This window comes from Artibeus jamaicensis, unplaced genomic scaffold, assembly GCF_021234435.1.
Source record: "Artibeus jamaicensis isolate MK-2021 breed Jamaican fruit bat unplaced genomic scaffold, CSHL_Jam_final contig_252, whole genome shotgun sequence".
In the NCBI taxonomy this organism is placed as follows: Eukaryota; Metazoa; Chordata; class Mammalia; order Chiroptera; family Phyllostomidae; genus Artibeus; species Artibeus jamaicensis.
The window spans coordinates 2990553-3010477 of record NW_026521538.1 but is presented as its reverse complement, the minus strand read 5'-3'; the positions used below and the strand labels follow the sequence as shown (position 1 = coordinate 3010477).

Sequence of the window (19925 nt, the reverse complement as noted above, 5' to 3'; positions counted from 1 at the left end):
AAAGCAACCTAAATGCCCATCAGTAAATGAATGGATCAAAAAATTATGGTACATTTACACAATGGAATTCTATGCAGCAGAAAGAAAGAAGGGGCTCCCACCCTTTGCAACAGCGTGGATGGAACTGGAAAGCATTATGCTGAGTGAAATAGGCCAGGCGTTGAAAGACAAATACCATATGATCTCACCTTTAACAGGAAGCTAAACAACAAAACAACCGAGCAAGCAAAATAAAAACAATGACACTGAAATAGGGAACAGGGGGACAGCGACCACAGGGGAGAGGGAAGGGAATTTCAGGGGAAAAGGGGAAAGGATTTACAGGAACTAGTATAAAGAACACATGGACAACAACTAAGGGGGGTGGAAATGGGAGGGAGGTGAGGAGCATGGGAGGGGAGCTGGGATGGGAGTAAAAGACAGAAAACTGTACTTGAAAAATAATTAAATTTTTTAAAAAGGTAAAAGAAAAATAACAAAATAAAGACAACAAAGTTTTAGTAACAGAAATGCAACCAAAACACAGAAAATTGAACTGCATGGAAGTCCGACCACAACCATTCAGCCAGACCAGTAAGAAGGGCGGAGTTAGTGGCTGGTGGAGCGAGGAGCGAGTTTGAGCAGGAAAAAGTGGCTAAACCTACCCAGGTGCACAAAGGCAATAGACTTCCAGGAAATCCTGGAAGCTTACAGAGTCCCAAAGAAGCTTCTTGTGGACCCAAGAAGGAACACACCAAGGCACATTGTAATTACATTAGCCAAGATTAAAATGAAGGAGAGAATCCTAGAAGCAGCAAGAGATAAGGGGACAATGGGACAGTCACCTACAAAGGAGTTCCCATCAGACTGTCAGCAGATTTCTCAAAAGAGACCTTACAGACAAGAAGGGGCTGGAAAGAAATATTCCAAGTCATGAAATCCAAAGACCTACAACCAAGATTGATCTATCCAGCAAAGCTTTCATTTAGAATGGAAGGGCAGATAAAGTGCTTCTCAGATAAGATCAAATTCAAGGAGTTCATCATCACCAAGCCCTTATTATATGAAATGTTAAAGGGTCTTATCTAAGAAAAAGAAGATAAAAAAGATGAACAGTGAAAGGACAGCAAACTCACAGTTATTAAGAACCACACCTAAAACAAAAGCAAACTAAGAAGACAGCTAGATCAGGAGTGGAACCATAGAAATGAAGATCACATGGGTTCGCAACAGGGGAGTGGGAGAAGGAGAATGGGGGAGAAGGTACAGAAAATAAGTAGCATAGACAGTAGATAGAAAATAGATAGGGGGAGGGCAAGAATAGTATGGGAAATATAGAATCTAGAGAACTTGTGACTCATGGACATAAACTAAAGGGGGGTGGGGGAGGGGGTATGCAGAGTGGAGGGGAATGAAAGGGGGAAATGGGATAACTGTAATGGCATAATCAATAAAATATATTTTTTTAAAAGATAGAAGCTTAGATTACTAATTTGAGACCTTTCTTTCCCAATATAGGAATCTAAGCATAAATTTCCATACAAGTGTTGCTTTTCCCCCCCTAAATAACAAACCCTTATTTCCTCACTGTTCTGGAGGTGAGAAGATTAGGATCAGGGTATCAACAGATCTGGTTTCTCCTCAGGCTTCTATTCTTGGTTTGCAGATGTCTATTTTCTCACTATGTCCTCTCATGGCCTTTCCTCTGTGTGTGCAAGCCTAGTGTTTCTATATACATTCCAAATTTCCTTATTTTTATTTTTTATTTTTTTTTAAATTTTATTTAGTTACTTTTCAAGTACATTTTTTTTAATCTATTTCTCCCATCCCACCCCACCCCCCCACCCGGTTGAATTTCCTTATTTTTAAAAACATTTTTAGAGGAATTTTAGGTTTACAGCTGCACATTTGTTACAATTGATGAACCTGAATTAATACATCATAATTACTCAAAATCCATAGCTTACATTATGGTTCACCTTTCGTGTGCACATACCATGGGTTTGGACAAATGTATAATGACATGTAGCTATCATTATGGTGTCACATAGAGTACTTTTCACTACCCTGTGCTCCATTTATTCACCCTCCCTCCTCTTCCCAACCCTGGAAACCACTGATCTTTTTACTATCTGCATAGTTTTGCCTTTTCCATGATGTCATTTGGTTGGAATTATAGTATGTAGCCTTTTCAAATTGGCTTCTTTAATTTAGTGATAGGCATTTAAGGTTCCTCTGTATTTTGTGTGTGTGTGTGTCGTGATAGCTCATTTCTTTTTAGTGTTGAATACTATTCTACAGTTTATTTAACTATTTACCTACTAAAAGACATCTTTGTTGCCTCCAAGTTTTGGCAATTATGAATACAGCTGCTATAAATTCATGTGGAAACTAAAGTGTGGATGTAAGTTTTCTACTACTTCAGGCAAATAACAAAGAGCATGATTGTTGGATCTTATGTAAGAGTGTGGTTTGTTTTGTAAGAAACCACCAGTTTCAAAGCGACTCTATCATTTTGCATTCCCACCAGAAATGAGTGCGAGTTCCTGATGCTCCACATTCTAGCTATCACTCAGTGTTGTCATTGTTACACGTTTTTGACCATTCTAATAGGTATTACTGATGATTCATTGTTGTGATTTGCATTACATCTTTCTTATGATGTATGATGTGCAGAATCTTTTTATATACTTATTTGCCATCTGTATATCCTCTTTAATGAAATGTCTTTTAGGTCATCATTGGCTTATTTCTTAATCAGGTTGTTTGTTATGCTCGAGTTTTATGTATATTTTATATGTGTCTTCTGCAAGTATTTTATCCCAGTCTGTGGCTTGTCTTCTCATTCTCCTAACATTGTCTTTTGCAGACCAGAAGTTTTTAAATTTAATGAAGTCCAGATTATGAATTCTTTAGTTTTCATTCCATTAAAAGTAGTTCCTAATTCCCCTTGTGATTTCTTTGTTGACTCATGGATTATTTAAGTTCCAAATATTTATAGATTTCTCCAATTTCTTTTTGTTGTTGAATTCTAGTTTAATTCTGTTGCAGTCAGGGCACATACATTATACAATTTTTCCCTTTAAATATATGAGACTTACTTTATAGCCTACCATATGGTCTGCCCTGAAGAATGTTATATATGTACTAGGAAAGAATGTGTATCCTGCTGTTGGTGGGTGGAGTGTTCCGTAGATATCAATCAGGTCGAGTTAGCTGATACTGTTGGTCAAGTTTTCTGTATCCTTGCTGATTTCCTATCTAGTTATTCTATCCATTATTGAGAGTGTAGTGTTAAAATCACTTTCTATTATTGTTGAATTCTCTACTTTCTCTTCAAAGTTTTCAATTTTATTTCATGTATTTTGATATTCTGTTGTTGGTATGTATGTATTTATAATTGTTATATTCTCATAAATTGACTCATCATTATAAAAATTCCTCACATTGTCTCTAGTAACATGTTTGTTTTAAAGACTGCTTTGTTTGATATTAGTACAGTCATTCCAGCTCTCTTATGATTACTGTTTGCACGGTATATATCTTGCTTCATTCTTTAACTTTCCACCTATTTATGCCTTAAAGTGTGTCTCTCTAGTTGGATCTTATTTTTTTTTTAGTCTGACAATTTTTGTTTATAATTGGAATGTTTAATCCACTTACATTTAATGTACTTTCTAATATATTGTAGTTGAATTTACTTCTGTCAGCTTGCTGTTTTTCTTTTTTTTTAATTTTCTGGGTTTTTTATGGCCTTTTTACACAAAACATATTGTCTTAGATATTGTTTTAATTTATTTTCTTTTAGTTGTTTTCTTAGTAGTTTCATATAGTACATTTTCTTTTCTTTCTTTCTCTTTTTACAATGCAAAGTATAAGATTTTTGAAAGGGAGTTGTGGAAAGCACAACTTTAAAAAAGTAAGCAAAATTTCCTAGATCTTTCTGAGAATTTAACAAATGGATTCAATGATTTTCAAGGTCTCTACAAACCACCAAAGTTTATAATTGAGTTTTTGAATCATTGGAATTTTGGAATTCTTGGAAGTTTCATATGATGCAAAATGTCATTGTTAAAATGTTTTCAGAAGACTGGTTGCCCTGGACAATGTGGCTCAATTGGTTGCATTGACATCCTGTAAACTGAAAGGTTGTGGGTTTGATTCCCAGTCAGGGCACATACCTAGGTTGTGGGTTCAGTTCCCACTCAAGGTGCTTAGGAGAAGCAACCAGTTGATGTTTCTCTCTCGAGCTGATGTTTCTCTCCCTCTCTCTTCCTTCATCATTTAACATTTATGTGCTGAATCACATTTATTGATATACAAATGTTGTACCAACCTTGCATTCCCAGAATAAATCCCACTTGATCATGGTGTATGATCTTTCTGATGCATTTCTGTGTTCAGTTTGCTAATATTTTGTTGAGGATTTTAGCATCTATGTTCATTAGAGATATTGGTCTATAATTTTCTTCCTTCATAGCATCTTTACCTGGTTTTGGAATTAGGATAATGCTGGCCTCATAAAATGAGTTTGGGAGCTTTCCACCCTCTTGAATTTTATGAATTACTTTGAGAAAGAGATGTTAGTTCTTCCCTGAATGTTTGGTAAAATTCACCTGTGAAGACATCTGTTCCAGGACTTTTGTTTATTGGGAGTTTTTAAATTACTGCTTCAATTTCAGTAGGTGTAGCCTGTCTATTCAGATTCTCTGATTCTTCCTGATTTAGTTTTGGAAGATTGCATATTTCTAGGAATTTGTCCATTTTGTCCAGGCTGTCTAGTTTCTTGGAATGTAGTTGTTCATAATATTTTCTTACAATATTTTGTATTTCTTTGATGTCAGCTGTTATTTGTCTTCTTTCATTTTTTATTTTATTTATTTGGGTCCTTTTCCTTTTTTTTCCTTGATTAGCCTGGTTAAAGGTTTGTCAGTCTCGTTTATCTTTTCAAAGGACCACCTTGGATTTATTGATCTTTTGTATCATTTTTAAGACTCCTTTTCATTTATTTTTTTGTTCTGATCTTAATTATTTCCTTCCTTCTACTAACTTTGGGCTTTGTTTGTTGTTCTTTATCAAGTTCCTATAAATGTGAATTTTGATAGTTTATTTGAGCCTTTTCTTGTTTTTCGATATAGTTGTGTAATGTTATGAATTTCCCTCTTTGTATTGCTTTCCCAGTGTCCCATAGATTTGGGATTGTTGTGTCCTCATTTTCATTTGTTTCAGGATATCTTTTGATTTCTTCCTTGATCTTGTTGACCCATCAATTGTTAAATAACATTACTTAGCTCCCATGTCTTTGTGTGTTTTTCAGTGTTCTTCCTGTGATTGATTTCTAGTTTTATAGAATTGTAGTCAGAAAAGATTCTTGATGTGATTTCAGTCTTCTTAAATTTATTGAGATGTGTTTTGTGTTCTAACATGTGGTCTGTCCTATAAAATGCGCACTTGAAAAGCATGTATATTTTGGTGCTTTGGGATGACATGCTCTGAAGATACCAATTAAACCCATTTGATCTAGTGTGTCATTTAAGACTGCCGTCTTTTTGTTGATTTGCTGCCAGACATATGTACCTGTTGAGTCAATGGGATGTTACAATCCCTGACTATGACTGTATTTCTGTCAATCTTCCTTTGTGTTCATCAAGATTGGCTTCACATATTCAGGTGCTCCTATGTGGGGTGCGTAAATGTTTACTAGGGTTATGCCCTCTTGTTGGATTGTTCCCTTTATCGTTATGTAGTGTCCTTCTTTGTCTCTTACTGTAGCCTTGGTTTTAAAGTCTATTTTGTCAGATATAAGTACAGTAACCCCAGATATTTTTCCTTTCCATTTGCATGAAATATCTTTTCCCATCCCCTTACTTTTAGTCTGTATATATCTTTCAATCTGAGATGGGTCTCTTGGAGGCAGCATTTATATGGGTCTTGTTTTCTTATCCATTCAGCTACCCTATGTCTCTTGGTTGGAGCATTTAAGCCATTTACATTTAAGGTGATTCTTGAGAGATACATATTTAGTGCCATTTTATTCTTATATTATTTTTCTCTATTTTTTTCCTTTCTCTTTCTTCTTCTTCTTCATAAAGTAAGCCCTTTAACATTTGTTGCAATACTAGTTTGGTGTTAACAAACTTTGTTAGCTTTTTTTTTTGGTCTGGGAAGCTCCTTGTTTCTCCTTCAATTTTAAATGATAGCCTTTGCTGGGTAAAGTAGCTTCCATTGTTGGTCCTTGGTTTTCATCACCTTGAATATTTCACACCATTCCTTTTTAGCCTGAAATGTTGCTGTTGAGAAATCAGATAACAGTCTAATTGGTGCTCCCTTGTAGGCAGCTACCTTTTCTCTTGTGGCTTTTAAGATTCTCTTCCTGTCTTTAAGCCTTGTCATTTTAATTATGATGTGTCTCAGTATAGGTCTCTAGGCCCAACTTGTTTGGGACTCTCTGAGCTTCCTGGAGTTGTATGTCTTTTTCCTTTACCAGATCAGGAAAGTTTTCAGTCTTTATTTTTTCAAATAGGTTCTCAATCCATGCTTGCTCTCTTCTCCTCCTGGGATTCTCATGATGCAGATGTTCTTATGCTTCATGTTGTCCAAAATGTTTCTTAAGCTCTCCTGATTTTTTAAAATTCTTTTTTCATTGCTCTTCTGCCTGAGTATTTTTTCTACTTTGCCTTTCAAATCACTGCTGCCATCCTCTGCTTCATCTTACCTACTATTTATTTCTTCCAGTGTTTTATTTATTTCAGATATTGCATTCTTTATTTCTAACTGGTGCTTTTTTATGATTTCTATATCTTTTTTTCATGCTTTAGAATATCCTTATAGTCATTACACTAAACTCTCATCTGATAAATTGCTTGCCTCTATTCCATCTAGTTCCCATGGAGAATTCTGTGATTCTTTCATTTAGGGTCTATTTCTTTGTTTTCCCATTTTGGCTGCTTCTTTTTATTTTCTGCTTTAGTTGTTAAACTAATCAATGACATAGCCTCAAGCTGTAATCAGCAGTCAGGTTTAAGCACCACAGGGTGGGGCAGAGTAATTCCTGAATGCAGGGTATTGCTTCCCCTCAGGCTCTTGTCACTTTTAGTGGAGTGCTCTGCCTGAGAAAGATGGCTTCTGCAGTATGAGGAATGACTCAGCACAGGGATCCTGGAAGCTGTTCCTTTAGTTCTCTCCATAGAGCCACCAACCAGAGACTCTTCTCATCTCTAGTTCACTCTGCCCCTCCTCTGCCAGAGCCCCGGGTAAGTGTCTGTACATGAATTTTGTGCAGAGGCCCTTAAAGAGTCTCTCTTCATCTCCAGCCATCTTTCTCTGGCAAACAGAAACCCTTCCGCTTTTCACAGCTGGGTGTTCTCTTGGTTCCTTTCCAGCTCTGGTGCTATAGGCTTGGGAGTGCAGCTTGGGGTTTAGATGTTATACTTCTCAAGGGGAACTCCCTAGCTGCCAACATATCCCTCCAGAACTTCAGCTGCCACCTGTGGGAGCCCAACCAGCCTTTTCATGACTCCTCCATACTTTCTACCAGTATCACTGTAGTGAAGTGGTTCCTTCTGTCTGTCCTTGGTTATAAGGCTTCTCTCCAGCTAGTGTGTAGTTGGTTATTCAGGATGATTTCTCTACAATTTAGTTGTAATTCCAGCTTGGTCCTGGGAGGAGGTTAGTGTAGCTTCCATGTACTCCTCTATCATCTTAGAAATGTCTCCTTTAACATTTTAAATATATCATCCCACTATCTTCTGTTGTCCATTAATTATGGTAAAAATTCTGCTGTTAATTTCATTGTGTTTGTCTGTATGTAAGGAATCATTTCAGTACCAAGATTTCCATTTGATAATTTTTATAATTGCTCTCTCTATATTTGACCAGTTAATAAATTTATACTTTTTAAATTTGTATTGTTTCCTTTAGTTTTCTGAACATACTTATAATAATAGTTTTTTATTTTTATTTGTAATTTATTTTAATCTTCAGGAGAAAACTTCCTTGTTATTACTTCATTTTTATCCAGCAAGAAGAAAGGCTAGTTTCTACCAGCTGTTGCTCTGCAAAGAAGCATTTAATGAGATAAGAAATTTCCACAAACTAATAGCAGTTTTTAGTCCTTATCTGTGAAGTCAAACATTTGAACCCCCCTAGAGAGAATTCCTATTTACTGCTTTTTTTCTTGTTTATGATCACACTTTCCTATTTCTTTGTGTGCCATAACTTTTTGTTGTTGTCGAAAACTATACATTTTAGATATGTTGGAGCAACCCTGAATTCCAAATCTTCCATCCTGGAGGTTATTTTTGTTATGGGTTTTTGTTGTTGTTGCTTGTTTATTTGGACTAATTCTGTAGAGTCTCTCTCTTAAGTTTTTTTTCTCAATCACTTTTTATCCTGGCCAGCTTTCTAGGGGTTGCCCTGAGTCAACATAGCTCAATGGTGAGACAATGATTGATCAGAGGCAGTACTTACATTAAGCCAGTAAGGCTTCTACCCTTTGCTAGTGGGTCTGTAGGTAAGTTGGGGAACACATTAAAATTTAGGCAGTTTACAAGTCTGACTGACTTTTACTATCAGACATGTCTTCTTCATGAGTGTACTAGGTTTCACATTCAACTGGGAGTGCATAGATAGCTAGTGCCTTCTCCAGTGTCTCCTGAGCATGCACACAGCCTTCCAGACTACAAGGAGTATATGTGAGCTTATCAAGGCCCACTTTGGCTGTCTTATTCCCCAGATCTCCCTGTTAAATTTCTTGCAAGTATGCTGATCTATTTCTTGCCCCCAGAGTATCAAAACCTCAAGCTAACCTATATATATTTGGTAGCATGTGCTTCATTCCATATCAAATTAGCCCTCTCTAGCAGTAGAGCTGCAGGTATTTAGGACTTTCCTTGCCCTTTAGAGCTACTAAATTTAAGAAAAACTGGAAGAGGAGATTTTATTGTTAATTATTCTACTCAGCTATTTTGTTATTATTAAACATTAAGTTTTTATAACTTTTTGGTAGAATGACCATATTTATGAAGCTTTCCTTTTTTATCATGTGTGTTAGGTTATTTTGCCTATCATAACAAATTTTCATGAGGTTGGTGGTATAAAACAACAGAAGTGAATTTTCTCACAGTTTAAGAGACTAGAAGTCTGAAATCAAAATTTTCCTCAGAGCCTGCTTCTGGAGGCTCTGAGGAAGAATCTGTTCCATGCCTTTCTCCTAGCCTCTGGTAGTTGCCAGCAATCCTTGGCCCAGCAGCATCCCTTCAATCTTTACTTCCACTGACACATGGCCTTCTTCCCTGTGTGTTTGTATACCTGAATGTCCCTCTCCTTTCTCTTATAAAGGCATTGGTTATTGGACTTAAGGCACACCCTAATTCAATTTCCCTTCATCTTAATTAATTATGTCTTTTAAGACCCTATTTCCAAATAAGGAAATTCTAAAGTTTCAAGTAGACATAAATTTGGAGGGATACTATTCAACCCAGTATTTCACTCATTATAAAATATTACCTGAAAATCAGTATGTCCTTTCTGTTGTGGGCTAGGTGATCTTTTGTGAAGATTGGTGTGGAAATGAATGATAGGATACAATGATAGGATGGCATTGACTTTTTTTCTTGTGCTTGTTTCTCAAATGAATCCAGCTCATACCCTCTTTCAGTTATTTTATTCACATTGTTAAAAAAAAAAAGATAGAGACTCTGTGGACAGGAAAGGGTTGGCAGAGCTTTACCCTTCTCAACTTTGACTTGCATGTCTTCTTTTAATCTAGAGCCAAATAACTATCGGACCATGCATGGCCGGGCAGTAAATGGCAGCCAGTTGGGAAAGGATTACCTCCAGCTGAAGAGGCTATTGCAGCCCATCCGGATTTACTCCAGAGCCAGCTTATATGGCCCTAATATTGGGCGTCCCAGGAAGAATGTCATCGCCCTCCTAGATGGGTAGGTCAGATTATTTAGTAGTTCTTATAACATTGTTCATTAACTGTAATGAATTAATGCATTTGGTTTTTCCCCTGGTTATTTTGTTATTAAGAAAGACAGAGAGAGACTTTTTCCATGGCAATTTCCCTCACTCTAAATCGGCAATTCTCCATCAAACAGTAGAAAAACTTTTTGTCTTTCCAGACCTTGTATAGTCAGCAGAAGGTGGTGGGTTTGGGGATGGACATCACAATTTCCAGGACAGGTTGAAAGATATGCAATGTTTTAAAAAGCACATTTAATATTGCAGCATTTTATAGCATCATTATATACATATTTAAAAATATTATCTATTCTTGCATCCTTTTACAGAAAGTAAAGCTTAACAAAATCTTGGCTAGTAGAGCTGGGTGAAAAACACTACAAATATTTGCAGATTAAAGCAAAACAACCAATAGATTAGCAGGTATCCTGGAGAATTGCTTTCATGTGATTTATTTAATTTTGACTGAATTTAATAATCATTTTAAAGCATTGGTTATAGATGAGGCTCTATATTAAATGCTCTCTGCACCAGTCTTGCTGGTAGGCCAGGCTTAGATTGAATAGTGGGCATAACCCATCTGTGCCAGTTTGCTCCAGTTATGCAAGTCAGAGGAAATGGCAGAGGGTATGGCACAAGGAATCCTGAAGGTGTATGTTGAGTTCAAGACCCAAAGTAAAGATGTAACTGGAGCTGGAAGGGTGGGAACAATGAAATAGGGAGAGTCAGGACTTCAGCTGAAATAGAGTGTGCACCAAGGCACACTTTTTATGTAGCATCTTGTTATACTCTTAGATAGGTACAGTTATTCCTGCTAACTCAAAGATAAGTAAGACATTTTCCAGTGAAGTGAACAACCCACATTAGGTTAGATAAATGCCATGTGATTACAAATGGAGATATCTGAGGAGAGAGAAACCTTGGGCCAGCCTCCCAGATGGGCCTTGTGGCTTGAATGCTCTTGTGGCTCTCTTTGTTCCCTTTTGTGGTGGCTTAGTCGTGATCTAAGCTAAATAGCATGGCAGATATAACTAGGGTGTGGGATGGCAGAAATATTTACACTGTAACTACATTAACAACCTGAAATTTAGTTTTACACATTTTCCTCTTTGCAGAGAATCCCAAAGCCCTTAGTTCAACTCCTATCCTTTTCCTACCCTTCTGTTTTCTTTCAGGAGCAAATTCCCTTTTTACTTGCAGAACGTTGCATGACCTTGGCCCCTGCCTAAAAATATAGCTCTGTACCTCCCTTTGCATACTTTCACTGAACTTTGGAATGACTGTGTGTATGTGTGTGCTTGTGTATGTGTGTGGGGGGGTGGAGAAGTTAGTTTCATTTTACATGTTTTAATTAGTAGATAAAATCACATGTAGAACTTTATCCTCAGTTCATAATACATAATCAAGCAAAGTCAATGACTCTATCATTTACATCCATTTAATTATGCTTTGGAATTTTCTTTTCTCTTTCATGATTTGATTAAGGTGTTCTGATGGGGCTGACAGTGTCCTCTCAGCAGCATAGCCCTGTATCAATTATTCATTCATTCTGGAAATGTTTCTTGAGTAACTGATATGTGCTGAGTAGTTCCTTGGCCTTCATGAAGTATATAATATGGCAAGAGAGACATTAATCAACTGATCTTAAAACTAACACAGTACCAAATAAACGTGCATGGTACTATGAATGACCCAAAGGGCTGGGATTTGATTGAGCATGAGGTCACGGAAGGATTTCCTTCATGAAGTCAAATGTAAGAGGAAGAGAGATATTTTAAGTGTGATGTTAATGAAATGCAAGGGTCTTGAACTCAACATACACCTTCAGGATTCCTTGTGCCATACCCTCTGCCATTTTCTCTGACCTTGCATAACTAGATAAAGTGAAAGGTGGACAATATCAGTGTTCTTGACAGAAAGAAGAGCATGTGCAAAGACACTGAGGATGAAAAAGATCCAGGTTGGCTAAAGAAAGGTATAGCTAGAGAAGTAATTAGATGTCATATTATATAGGGACTTACAGGCACAGTGAAGGACTTAAAATTTCTTCTTAGTGGGAAATATAGTGAAAGCTGAGGAGAAACATAATTTGATTTATTATATAAAAAAATATGCTGTGTCTACTCTATGGAAGATAGATTGGAGAGGAAGCAGTGAGTAGGCTGCTGTAACAGAGAAAGAAAGAATGATGGGAGCCTGGACTAAAATGGCAGTAATGGAGTTATTGTTGGAGATAGGATCCAGAAGTCTTGACATGTTGGATAAGTGTGTGGTGATGTGACATAGGGATGTGTAAGCAATTGGGTATGTGGTATTTCCATTTACAGAGATGGGAAGACTGGAGGAGTAACTGGTCCAGGAAGAAAATCATCACTTTAGTGTTCATGTTATATTTATTATGTCTGAATCTAAATGAAGATGTCAAGTATATCATTGAACCAGTTAAGGGATCAAGATCTCAACTAGAGATATTAATTTTGAGGGTCATTAGCATGCAAATAGGATTTAAGGCTACAGGAATAGTGGAAATCATTTAGAGAGGATGTGGAAGGAGAAGAGACAGAGGCTTAGGAGAGAGCCAGAAGAACTCTCATATTTCCCTCTGAGAGTTACAGGAGAGTAACTCTCAGAGGGGAAAAAAAAGAAATGGCCTCAGAAGTAAGAGAAAAGGGAGAGATCGAGGTGTTACAGGAGCCAAGAAAAGAGAGTTCTAAGTAAGGAGAAGTGCTGCTAGGAGGCCAGGAGGTCAAGTAACAGGAAGATAGAAAAGTGCCATTGGATTTGACAATATGCACTTTGTTGGTGGCTTTGAATAACACCGTTCAGTGGATTGGTGGGAACAGAAGGCAGATCACAATAGTTTGAAGAGTGAATGGGGATTGATATACTGGAAATGATAATATGGAAAAAATCCTTCAGAGAATTTCTGCTGTGAAGGAGAGCAGAAAAACTAAGGGAGATGCGGCATTCAAGGAGAGCGATGGCATTTTTCTTCTGAGAGACACTAGAACAGGTTTGTATGTTGATGAGACTTATCTGGGAGAGAAGAGCTAGATGATTCAAGAGATCTAAGATATAACCAAAGTGAAGAGTTCTTTAAGGTTAGACGAAATGGCATCCAGAGAGATCTACCTTCATTAAATGGAAGGGTAATTCCAGAAGGTAAGAAGTAAGTATTTCTCCATGTCAGAGATTAAAAAGTCACTTTGAAGAGACACTGGTACCCAGTACACAGGTGTAGTTAGGGCATCCCAGTGTGTGTATATGCTGTAAATGTGAGCACACAGTTGCTGGTTTGTAATGAAAAAATCGAGAAACTTAGATGCAATAGAAAGTGACAGATAAAAGAAATGAACATGTAACTGAATGCTATGGTAGCACGTGCTGGGGTTTACTTCCCTGTATATCCAAAAACTAACAGGACTCAAGAAACTGGAGAAGATCACTTAGGGCAAGGAAAGTTGCTAGTGAGCACTTTTTCTCTTTTCTATACCAGGAAGTAGAGATTTATCTTTCTTAATGTATATGTACTAAGTATACAGTGACATATAGCTTGAAACACATAAGCATTCCCAGCAACTCAACCAACAATAACAAAAATGTCAGCACTCTAAGTGACCAGCTCTCTAGTCTTTTCCAATTCTCCTAGTTTTACAGATAAATTTTCATAGCTGTGACCATTGTGTATGTATCATTTTGAGATCTGTGTTTTACCCTTTGCTTCATATTGCCCTTTCTTTATTTCTACATAGTTCTCATGTTTGTCTTTCTTAATAGCAATAAAACATTCCATTGCATTAATGTACCAAAGCCTTCCCTTGCTGTTGGGCATTTGGACTGTTTGCAGTTGTTCTCTGTAATATATAGCACAGCTATAAACATCTTTATACAAATAGGTTTTTTATTTCTTTTGAATTACATCCTTGGGCTGTATTCCAAAAAGTTGAGTTTCTGGGACTAAGTATGTATATGATGATTTTTATGGCTCATATATTTGTTGCCAGATTTCTTTTCAGAACAATTGTACTAGGTTGCAAGACAGCAATGTGTTTAGTGAGTCCTTTCCCCCAATACCCCACAGCAATGAGTATTGTCATCTTTATTAATTTACTCAATTTTAATTGATGTAAGATTCCCTTCCGTTGTTTAAATTTGAATTTTGTTAACTATGAAAAGAACTGAACATTTCCCAAGTCCTTCTGTTGTGTGCTTTCTTTCATCCCAGGTTTAGTTAATAACACAATGCAATTTTGTCTAAAGCACAAATGAAGAGGCCACTTTAGATTCATTCCTCTCCTTTGTTCACATACTCTACCAGTTACTTACTAAGTTCTATTATTTCTGACATCTTAGTATCACTAATATTCTGTTTCCTTTTCATTTTTATTTTAAGCCTTATCATTTTTCCTCCTAAATGATTTCTCCATATCTAGTTTCAGACTCTAATAACTGGTTCATACAGATTTCTGATTGGTTCTTTAAAAAATGTAACATGTGATCAAATCACTCTTGTTTGAAATCCAGGTCCTTTCACATGCATGCCAGGGCTTTAAGGTCAGGTGCCTGCCTCATTTTGCAGCTAGTATACAGCTATATCCCCTTGTATACCCTGCCCTTAGCTGTCAGAATATATGTAAATTTTCGAACATGCCTTTTACCTTTGAATCTTTTTATTTTGTAGCATTTTCATTGGAATACCACCCTCTTCCCTAATTTTTTTCTTACTAGTAGATCTCTGACATTTTTTAGGCAGGTTTTCTTAGTATTTCGTCTGTCCATGTATGGCACTTTGTTTATTCTTCTGCTATAGCACTTAGCGAAGTGATGATAACATTTATTTACATACCTTGCCTCTTCTAATAGATTGTGGGCTAGGATCAGGACCCAGCCTACGTTTTATTCATTCTGTAGCTTCAGAACCTAGGAATACAGTAAGTGTCTTACTCAACAACTGGTTCTAATTTTATCTGACCCAAAAATGGTATGCATAAATGTGATTGTGAAGCATTTTAAAGCATCATATAAATAATGATTTAAATAAATTAAAGTGATTTATATAAATCATAATGTTTAGTTTTAGTTTTATAGAGGCAAACTAATTTTTAAGTTCTTACATTTAGGTAGCTGCAAGACTAAACAGGACTAACTTTCAAGTTAGAATACAAACTCCACTGGGACAGAGATAGAATCTTCACATTTGTATATTCAGGAACTAGTGTGTTGTCTGGAATATGGGAAGTACTTAATAAAATGCTTGTTTCATTATTTTCATTTCCTCATTCTGGAAATGGCTAGTCCTAGTAATTGATTTTTATCTAAAGGCATAAAGAATTGTTCTTTAGGGTTATATCAATTTCCTCTGTTTTTCTTCTGTAAATACATCATCTGTGTAATGACAATTTTATCTTAATCTATTGCTTTTATATTACTTTTAAACCTGTTTTTATTGTTTCTGAAGTTTATTTTTATTATAATTATTCCTGTCTACTTTTTATTGACAGCCTTTTCTGTTTCTTTCCTTCCACAGTTTAAGATAAAGTTATTGTTTTCTTTTCATCTAGACTTTTTTACTGTTTTAATTTTAATGTTAAGCTTTTTAAACTTATTTGAAGTGTATTGCTATGCCTGCTGAAGAGTGGACCTAGCCTATTTTTTATGATGCAACAGTGTCAAGAAAATCAGATATTTGTTGAAAGCATATTTACTAAGGCTCCCTTTAAGGTTTTTAAAGAGGCCTAAATCACAGGACAGCAAGTACTAAATTCCCTTTCAATAAATATGTACTGAATACCTATTTTGTGTTGGTCCTTGCTTAATTCTGGGTATATGTGATGAATAAGGTCAAGAGAGAGTCACAGTACATGAGGAAAATAAATGATTACAAATTACATGTAATTCTGTGAAGAAAATAATCAGGATACCTGGGGTTAGGGGAGCTATTTGGACAAGGTGATCAGAGAACACTTTTCTTAGGAACGATTTACTTCAGCCTAGAACAAAAGAATGAGTCAGCTGTTTAAAGAGTACAAGGAAGAAACTTCTAGGTTGAGGTTCTAAGCTGTGTTTGTCAATGTCCTGAATTAGAAACAAATTTAAGGCATTTGAGGAAGAGAAAGACAGGCAGTATTGTGAGCAAAAGGAGAGTGGTAGGAAATAAGGATGGACGGACAGGCCAGAACCAGACTGTTACTGGACCATGCACACCGCAGTAAAGGACAGTGTATTTTATTCTATGAACAACGGCAAGCCATTACAGGGTTCTTATAAGGGCGGTCTATTACCCATTCTGTCTGCCAAGTAGATTTCGAGGTCGCAAGCAAAAAATCAAAAGAGCTTGATAAGGAGTCTGTTGCACTGTGAGATGATGATGGATTGGGTTAAGATAAATGTCAAAGGAGATGGCGAAGAGTTAGGGTAGTTGATGGATATCTCAGCAAAGTGAGAGTGAGAGAGTGAGGAGAATTAATGAAGAATGACTTCCATCTTTTGAATAGTCAGCATCTCTCTTTCAAGTGCCATCACATGCAGGAAAAAAAAAGCTTTTCAAAAGGAAGTTACACCAAAACAAACACACATTTATACGCAGGATATAATATCTCTGGAGCAACAAAAGATGGTTTTAAAATATATTGGCTGTGCTTTAAGCCCAGGATAGTGATCTGAGCCCAAGCCCATCCATTTCCTCATGGAACCACCATTTCGACTCCTGTTAAAAATTGATAAAGAACAAATCTGTGGTAATAAACACACAAAAGAGGGATCATCAGCAGATGAGAGGTTTTTAACAGATTTCTATAAGACAGTTAAACAGATGGAAGCTTGTCAACAGATAAAGCAGGGTAAGGAAATGGCAACTCAGAGAAATGGGCTCTGGGAAAAGATAGTCAATCTGCCTAGCAGATACGTTCACAGTCAGGAGGGGTAGGATGAGAAAAGGGGACCAAGCCAAGGGGGTTATATGAAACTCTGTCTGCAGAGGGACTACACCCACAGCTCAACTTTTCCTCCATCATTTTAAGTGCCCTACCCCACCCATATAGAGCAAAGACAGCTCAGTCTGTTAGCTCCAAGTAAATGTCAAATCAAATCTTAGGAGCCTTCGCCAAAGAAACTGAAGGAATAGCTGGGGATAAACTAGTGTTGCTAAGATGGAGTTCCTTTTACATGGTAAATAAATCACTGAATAAAGCATTGTGGGATACCCATGCCAAAGGCTGTGTGTGTGCTCCCCCCTTCCTTCTCTAAAGTGAAATGTATTGGTCAGCAAGCTCTGCCCACAAAGTAGACATTCCAGTGAAGAGAGACTTACCTAAAAAGCCCACATATTCAGTAGCTAAGAAAAATCTGTGCCTGCTACTTAGAAGAGTCTACTTAGCCCTCAATTTTTAAATATGAATTGCTAGTCAGAGATCACAAGACATAAGAAGGAAACCAGTAGCATGGAAGAGAAAAACCAAGATAAATTTTAAAAATTGACCAAAGAAGATTATAACTGAAGATCAGAACTTTAAAAATAAAAACTAGGAATTGGAATCCTTATAAGGATATAGTAAGATATTATACTTCTACAGTAAAAACATATCTCTATAAAAAAAAGATACAATTAGAACAAAAAGACATTTTTAAACTAAACATGTAATTGCTAAAATTATGTTCAATAAAGGTTAGACAGTATTTCTTAGCTACAACACTGAAAGCTTAAGTGATAAAAGAAAATATTAATTCACTGGACCTTGTTAGAATTAAGGACTTTTATACATTGAATGCCATCATCAGGAATGTGAAGATCCTGCCTGAGTAGCTCAGTTGGTTAGAGCACTGTCCAGATACACCAAGGTTGCAGATTCAATCAACCATCAGGACACATACTGATGTCTGTCACTCTGTCTGTCTGTCTCCAATCAATAAATAAATTTTTTAAAAAAAGAATGCAGACAGGCACACAGAATGGGGAAAATGTTTGCAAGTCATAAAACTGATAAGGGACTTGTATCCAGAATATATATATAAAGAACTCTTACGACTCAGCAATAAAAAGACAATCTATTTTTAAAATGAGCAAGAGGGAATTGAGCATACATTTTTCCAAAGAAGATATACATATGACCAATCTGTACATGAATAGATGCTCAATATCATTTGTTATTGGGGAAACATAAATCAAAATCACAAGATACCGCTTCATATTCACTAGGATGGTTATAATCAAAACAACATACCACACCAATATTGAAGAGGATGTGGAGAAACTGAAGCCCTCATACACTGCTGGTACAACAGCTTTAGAAAGGTCTAGCAGTTACTCAAAATTTTAAACATAGAGTTATCATGTGAATCAGCAATTCCACTGCTACGTGTATAGCCAAGATAAATAAAAACATATGCCAATATAAAAACTTGTATGCAAATATTCATAGTGGCATTATTCGTAATAGCTAAAAAGTAGAGACAACTCAAATGTCCCTTAATTGATGATTGGTTAAATAAAATGTGTGGTGTGACCATACAATAGAATATTATTTGACAATAAAAATTAATTAAATACCAATACATGCTACAACATGAATGAACCTTGAAAACGTTATGCTTACTGAAAGAAGGGCAAATATTTTATGATTCCCTTTATATGAAATGTCCAGAATAGGCTAATCTATGGAGACAAAAAATAGATTAGTGGTTGCTGAGGGTTGGTGGGGATTGTGGGGAAATAGAGAGTGGCTGCTCATGGATACAGGATTTCTTTTTTAAATTAAATATTCTAGAATTAGTATATCAATGGTTTTATAACTCTGTAAGTATAATAAAAACCTATTGAATTCTACACTTACATGGGTAGATTATATGGTATTAAATTATATCTCCAAAATGCTTTTAAAAGAAAAAGTCTAACAAGGAATCAGAGGATAAAATCAAGGAAATCAACCATACACAGAGCTTAGGCAGAGAGAGAAAATTTGAGGTAAAATATTACTGATATAGAGGATTAATTCAGGATACCCAGCAGATTGAGATCCAGAAATAAGGAAGAAAATTATGGTTACAGAAAAGAGTAAAAACTTTGTCAACCTTTATAATGTAAAAGTAAAGGAACAGTTAGTTGACAGAAAGTAGATGGTAGAAATGAAGAGAAGAAATAAGACATACAAAGGCTGATATCTTTATGTGATATACGTGAAGCCAGAAAATATTATCTAAATCATTGAAATAATAGGTGGGGAAGAGGAAGCCCAGTAAACCAGGCATATAGTGTTAACTCTTGGTTAGAATGACTTATGGTAGAATTTCCCTAAATGTACTCTGGACAACATCAGTTCTGCAGAATATTAATTTTGCAGGGGAGAAAAATAAAAAATAAAAGGGGAAAAAATAAAAGTTTCCAAGTAAGTTTGAGAAATACTGAGATACGCAAATTTACTTAAAACACTTCCCAGAACTTTTACTACATTAATTTACATTCTGGATCGCTAAGAAGGGGATTTAGAATGCAATTTTTTTAGTTTTATTGATTTTTTTTTAGAGAGAGAGAAACATTGATTTTTTTGTTTCATTAATTTATGGGTTCATTGGTTGATTCTTGTATGTACCCTGACCAGGGATTGGCCCCACAACCTTGGTGTATCATGATGATGCTCTAACCAACTGAGCTACCTGACCAGGACAGGATGTTGAATTTCTTAAACTGTATTTGACCAGAGACCATCTGGAAGAACTGTTGTTTCACTAACATGTTTGGATCACATTGACTTGAAATATGAGCCCTGCTTTAAGTGAGGGATGACAGCAGAGCAGACAAGACAACAGCAAAGAATTACAGGTTGGAGAACTCAGAACCTGGGCCACTTCAATAGCCTCATTACGGGTTTGTTTGTTTGTTTGTTTTTTGCTTCTACTCTTGTCCTTGTGAATCTACTTGCCACTCGGTTGCCAAAAAATCTTTTATAAACATAATTTACTTGATGTCAGTCACTGCTAAATACTTT

The 19925-nt window shown here is 36.2% G+C and overlaps 1 protein-coding gene across 1 annotated transcript in view; it reads left to right on the top strand.

The window, feature by feature from the left end:
* HPSE2 (heparanase 2 (inactive)) overlaps window positions 1-19925 on the top strand; it is a 670997-nt gene that overhangs the window by 418685 nt on the left and 232387 nt on the right. The window contains exon 5 of the mRNA XM_053662539.1: window positions 9749-9920. Coding sequence (XP_053518514.1) covers window positions 9749-9920 — 172 coding nt within the window. The remainder of the gene's footprint in view (window positions 1-9748; window positions 9921-19925) is intronic.